The sequence below is a fragment of the Fukomys damarensis genome, unplaced genomic scaffold, assembly GCF_012274545.1.
Source record: "Fukomys damarensis isolate Sample0158 unplaced genomic scaffold, DMR_v1.0_HiC HiC_scaffold_21, whole genome shotgun sequence".
Classification (NCBI taxonomy): Eukaryota; Metazoa; Chordata; class Mammalia; order Rodentia; family Bathyergidae; genus Fukomys; species Fukomys damarensis.
Genome location: NW_022900933.1, coordinates 4,865,854 through 4,872,417, shown reverse-complemented (window position 1 = coordinate 4,872,417; position 6,564 = coordinate 4,865,854). Strand labels below are relative to the sequence as shown.

At 41.8% G+C, this 6,564-nt stretch overlaps 1 protein-coding gene across 1 annotated transcript in view; it reads right to left on the bottom strand.

Moving 5' to 3' along the window:
• Nucleotides 1-6,345, bottom strand: part of Mnat1 (MNAT1 component of CDK activating kinase) — a 199,068-nt gene extending 192,723 nt beyond the window's left edge. The window contains exon 1 of the mRNA XM_010605739.3: nucleotides 6,024-6,345. Within this exon, the coding sequence (XP_010604041.1) occupies nucleotides 6,024-6,112 (89 nt within the window). The 5' untranslated portion in view covers nucleotides 6,113-6,345. The remainder of the gene's footprint in view (nucleotides 1-6,023) is intronic.
• Nucleotides 6,346-6,564: the final 219 nt, after the last annotated feature.

Genomic DNA, 6,564 nt, shown 5'->3' with positions numbered 1-6,564 from the left:
ACCAAAAAAAAAAAAAAAAAAAAAAATCTCTTCACAAACTCTTAGCTATAAAATTAAAAAAGGACGTTACAGGCTCCAGGCTCCCAAGATAGAATGACATGACAAACATCCCCATTCCAAAAGGGAAAAATTGGAGGATAGAAAAGCATAAGACCAAAGCAAGAGCAAAACCCAGCACAGTAAAGATTAAATCCTGATTTCCATGTCTGACATCTGGAGCAAAGGGATGGCATGAACTGAGTGAGCTCCAACTCCAGCACTGAGGAAGGCTGACACAGGAGGATCACAGCTGAATCCCACCAGGGAACTTAGTGAAACTCTGTCTCAAAATAAAAAATGAAAAGGCCAAGGGATGTAGCTCAGTAGAGGAATGCCCCTAAAAACAGAGTCTAGATGGTGAGGATTTCCTATACTAAAGAAGCCAAAGTTAAATGGATGGTTGACGACTACCAAGTCCATGGCAAAACTAAATCTTAGATTTCCTAACAATGATCCATTATTCTTTCAAGTATTCAATCTGCCTCTGAATTTTTAAAATACAAGGGACACGGTGAAGCATTTACCTACTGCAGGTGAAATATTTTAAGATTATCAATCTAATTACCATTCAAAAGATAACGAGCTACTCTGCAGCAACTGCTAATCAACTTCAAAACATTCCACATTGAGGGAGAAAAAAAGCATAGGAGGAAGCTGAGGTAGCAACCAGTTAATCAGAACTACAATAAAAAATGTACACAAAAAAGATAAAAAATTAAGAACGTATATACGCAACTGCCATTTCCGACATTAAGAAGAAACAGGGTCACTGTTTCCATGAACAGTGTTGGGAAGGGACATACCAAGCCTGACTTCAACCTCTGGTTTGTGAAGTTCCTCAAAGGGGACAGTTCCCAGGACATGGACCTACCTCTTCAAGCACAGCAGCATTTATTCAGAAAACAATAAAGGAGAAAGAGATTCCTACTGAAGTGTGGGAAGCCAGCCACGGCCCACTGGCTTTTTGAAAGGTAACTTCTTTCTTTATAATCAAGGCATTGATACAATGTGTGGTCAGGATGTTCCCAATTAGCATTTGTTAACATTTGTTCCTTTTTAAGGACTGCACGTGTTAAACTTGTTTTTGACCCTGCACGGGAGAAACTCGGACAGCCAAAGAGCTGTAGGAGTCAGGTGCTTCCTGTTAAAGATCTGACGTTATCTGTAGGAGTCAGGTGTTGTAACTCCCATTTTGTTAAGTTCCTCCACCTATTGTGGGAATCATGATTATTAGTTGCAAGTGTTGTTAATTTGTTTTTCTTGAGCCTGATTTCTCTTTACAGTGTGAACCCTCGTTCCCGTGGAGCGGGTGTTGAGGTTACTATGGTAATCCTAGCCCATAATAGTTCGGTCTTTTCCTTTAAAAGGCTGATGCTTGCGTGCAATAAACGTCGCCTTGATCAGACTCTTGTCTTGACGTCCTTCCTTTCTCTCTGCCCCATCTCCACGCCGCTGCTCTTTCAGGTGTGAGACACTGCTGGACAGTGCTCTGTGTCACCGGCTCGCGACACTGAAGGACTAGCGTTCATGACCACAGTATACAACAACTAAAAACTCTTCTCAGCCTTAACCTGAAAAATAGATTCCTCATCAGAAAACAGAGGACTCTGGACTTTTATCAACTAAGCTTGTGATGGTAGCTGTGGGATCCGATGAGTTTAGGAGGTAGGAGTTTTATTTCTTCTTGATGTCTTCCTCTTACTTGTAAATGATTAACCGTCACTCTTTGAATTATGTCTCACTTGCTCTGGCATCTTGTAAGAATTCAATGTACTGAAAGTGAACAATGTCTTGGGATTATGGCTGCAATGCATAGTCTGGAATAAGCTTTAAATACACTTTGTATATAAATAATGACAAACCCATCAAGATGATCAGGGTTCCCTGATGTCTTGATTTTGCTGCAAAAGACACGAAGTACACTATACTAAGGTCACTGTTCATGAAAGCAACTGGACAGGATCTCTTTTTTTTCTCAGGGAGCTAATGCTCCAAAAGGGAATCCAGGTATAAGAGTTCCAATCAAAGCTTGGGTATACAGTTTCTATATACCAGTAGATCTAATAGTTAAGATTTCTGGTGACCTGAGTGGGAGAAGAGAACAACAGCTTTTAACAGTTCCTTATCTCAAAGTATCCAATTAAGATGCAAAAGTTTCATCTGGGCCTGGTGGCAAATACCTGTAATCCCAGCACTTGGGAGGCTGAATCACTGCAAATTCAAAGCCAACCTGGGTTACATAGTGAATTCAAGGCCAGCCTGAACAACACAGTGAGACCCTTTCTCAAAAATAACAAGAAAAAAAAAAAGGACATGAACAGTGCCGAAGAACCCAGGCAGTACAGTACACATCTACAGCAGGGCTGGTGTAGATGCCACCAGGATTCCAAGTTTGAGGCCAGCCTGAGCCAGCATGTACTACCCAGCAAGGTAGGTAGTCCCTAGCTTGAGACCCTGTCCCAAAAAAACAAAAACCAGAATAAAATAAACACTATTTCAGAACTCATAGTGTAGCTGAAAAATTATGATACCTGGAGTGCCTATGGAAGGAAAACCTAAATTATAAAGATTTCCCATTGGCAGCTTTCAAATCAAGTTCATTAAGTCAAACTGCCTATCACAAAAAAGCCACACTAGTTAAAAAGGAGAGGAAAGGCACTTTCTTTTTTTTTTTTTTTTTTTTTTTTTTTTTTTTTTTTTTTCTTTTTTTCCTTTTTTTGCGCTCTTTGCCCATCCTGCCGTATTATATCCATAATCATGAAGATCAAATGAATTGTAACATTCCATTTTTAATCAAAAAAGAGAAAACGGAGGAAGGAAACAGATACACACAGAACTGAGAAAATCTTCAAGACTACAGCAATAAATTGCCTAGCATGCACACAAGGCACAGAGAAATTGCCAGAAAAAGGAGGAGAGGGCGACTAGGACAGGGATGAAAAAAAAACAGCTCACAAAATAAGTCTGATAGCCACTTCAGCCTTCCACCTGGGTGCAATTTCCATTACCATGATCAAGCAAGAAGAGTTTAAGAAAGGCAGAGCAGTTATGCTTAACTGCATAGGCAGGGATGAGAGTTCAGGGCAGTTGGTAGAGCTGCAATCCACAAGGTGGAGGGGCAAGATATATGGGATTCTCCGTAAGTCCTTGGCCAAGGAGCAAGTTGCACTTGCACAGGCCAAAAATCAACTAAGGCTTAGGGCCAGGGATTTAGCTCAGTGGTTCCACCGCCTGCCTTGCAAGCACAAGGACCCGAGTTCAGTCCCCAATACCAAAAAAAAAAAAAAATCAGTTAAGGCTTTACAAAAGAGAAGCTTAGAGAGGAATGGAAACTAGAAGTTAAGGAGTACTTTCCCTATAAGCCAGAACACAGAAACTACATCAACACCTAATTAACAAGTCAAGAGTGAAGGGAGGGCAGGGATAAGAGGAAAAAATGAGAACCAAGACCTGTCATGTAAAGGTATAAGATCCCAGTAATGAATGTAATTGTACTGTATACCTAAAATATACCAATAAAGTCAATGAGGAAAAAAAAGACATTCAACTGAGATACCAAAAATGCCTCAAACAAGAGTTCAGATGCACATCCTAGAATTAAAAATTATGATAGCCTTTCCCTAACAAAGCCTAAAAATCAAATCCCAGCCAGTTTTGCAGCTCCAAAACTTTGGAGGCCGAGTTGCACTAAGGGAAGGAAACACAACAGGTTTCTACAGATCCATCCTAACAAAAAGAGAAACCAAACTCTCACAAGTTCAACGTGAGTTGAATCTTCTCAACTTGTAAGGGGGCTATGTCTCAATAAACTCATTAAGTTGAAAGTACTGTAAATCAAAATACATTTAATATACCTAAACTAACTTACTGAACATCGCAGTAACATAGAACACCGGTGTGTTCAATCTGTAGCTCTTAGGATAGACACACCTGTTACAATAAAAAAATACTTTTAAAATAGAACCAGCCATGGTGGCACATAAGTGTACTATAATTCCAGAACATGAAAGGCTGAGCTAGGAGGATCATGAGTTCAAGGGCAACCTAGGCTACATAGCAAGTCCCTGTTCTAAAAAAAAAAAAAAAAAAAAAAGGAAGAGAAAGCAGGCAGGTGAGCAGGGCGCCAGTGTGATGGGACACACCTGTAATCCCAAACTCTGGGAGGCTGAGGAAGGAAGGTCACAATTTCATACCCATAGCACACAATTTAGCAAGACCACGCTCAGTATGAAGGTCCAGGGTTCAAATCCCAGTATTTCAATCAAGCAATCACTCAATAATAAAGTGAGGGTAGCATGTTACTTATGTCATCAGGGTTTTTTTTTTTTTTTTTTTGGTACCATGGATTGAATTCGGGTCCTTGTGCTTGCAAGGCAGGTGGCAGAACCACTGAGCTAAATCCCCGGCCCTATCATCAGGTTTTTAAGGTTCTGTGACTTCCAGTTCTTTTTCCTTCTCCCCCTTCTTTCCCCTTCCCTCCCAGTCCTTAACAAGGATTCCGCAAAAGTTACATCTAATTAAAACAATTATTTTATTATTGTCCAATTAAAATTCAACTTATTTGACTGAAACCCCATCTCACCTGAGTGATTAATTTCTGCTAGTCCAGAAAATTACATTTAATATCCTTCCAGTAAATTACAATTATCCTTCCAAAAATGTAGACTCCCTTCCCTTTAGCATTTGATACAAGAATATGGAGAAAAATTGAACATTTCTCCAAAGCCTAATAAGCTATATAAAATGTTTGCCTTACTTTCCTTTTTCCATGTATTCCACTCAGTGACTTTTATAGCATTTCTCATCTTAAACCAATCACAAGTATTCTGTATTTGTGTAAAGCAAAGGAAAATAAAGATTAATTAGAAAAAGGGACCAATCAAGTAAATCATACTATTTTAAAAATCGTAACTACAGCTAATCATGCAATGTATGCATACCTGAAGGCCTTGTCTACCTTACCGTAGGTGATTTTTTTTCTAAGAAACTAGAAAAATATATGCTCACCACTGCAAAGCACCTTTGATCCCAAAGTAATGTTTTCTTTTTTTTTTTTTGGTACCGGGGATTGAACTTGGGTCCTGGGGCTTGCAAGGCAGGCCAACGAACAGCTGAGCTAAATCCCCGGCCCCCCAAAGTAATGTTTTAAAACCATCTTTACTGAACCACATTTGACCATACAAAACTGGCAAGAGATACCTTGACCAAGTCCTGCATTTATCTTCAAAGAAACTCAACCTCCCTCCTTCCACCACTGCCACTCCACCAAAATGGTTATTCCTGTTTTTCAAATGTGGCAGAGCCCACATAATAAGGGGCCTCACACAGTTTCCTTCTCTGTGAAATGGGAATGATACCAGTACCCACTTCATGGGCTGTTGTGAGAATAAAGTGAAATCATTCACGGTAAGAGGTTAGAGCAATGCCTGTCACATAATATGCACTCAATACACACAAGCCACGGTTTTACCTCCAAGATAAAAGATAACTGCCTCAGGTCTAATTTTTTTCCCCTTTTAGTGACGGAAAGTTCAACTGAATCCGTCAGACCAAGCGGATATACACAGGGCTTTTGCATGACCCCATAAAATCAACAGCAAGAGTACACATTGGGTAAGTACGTTTTCACAACACTTTCGCTCTTTTCGAAGAAAACATTTTGTGTGACAATAAAGGCTCCGAGTCCCTACCCTGTACCCAGCGCTCTGTCTGGAGCCTGGAGACACGGTCGAGATGTCCACTGGCCCGGGCTGCGGGGGCCGGCTCGGGGGCAGCCATGACCCCATAAAATCAACAGCAAGAGTACACATTGGGTAAGTACGTTTTCACAACACTTTCGCTCTTTTCGAAGAAAACATTTTGTGTGACAATAAAGGCTCCGAGTCCCTACCCTGTACCCAGCGCTCTGTCTGGAGCCTGGAGACACGGTCGAGATGTCCACTGGCCCGGGCTGCGGGGGCCGGCTCGGGGGCAGCGCTGTGAACAGCGTGTGTCCGCACACGTTCACCATCAGCTTCAAGGACGGGTTCCGGTATTTGGTGGTCTTACACCGGGGGCAGCCCTGGTCGTCCATGGCGTCTCCTCCACCCCGACTCGCCCCGCTGCCCGCTCCAGTCACAGCCCCTTCCGAGCCCCGCAGACCTGTCTGCGCGGCGGACTCCCAGCACCAGGCTCCGGGCAGCAGCGGTCCCTCGCCGAAGAGCGCCGGCTGGAAACGACGCACCTCGCACAAAAGTTCCAGCTGAGACGTCTCAGGTTCTGCTGCTGCAGTTTAGGGGAAGCAGCTCACTACCTTGAAACGGGCCAGAGGGACTTTTATAAGTTAGATGCAATGCACCTACTTGCATTTTTCAAGGTACTATATCATAATTAGGAAGGTAAATTCCATCTTGTTCCTCCTGGAAACATGCGAATGTTTTCAAATATTTATGCCCAGTGTACATACTCAATAATTCAGACTAGGTATTACCTTTTGGAAAATTGGATGGCTTGTGCTTTGTATTTCTCCTCTATACTTGCATAGTC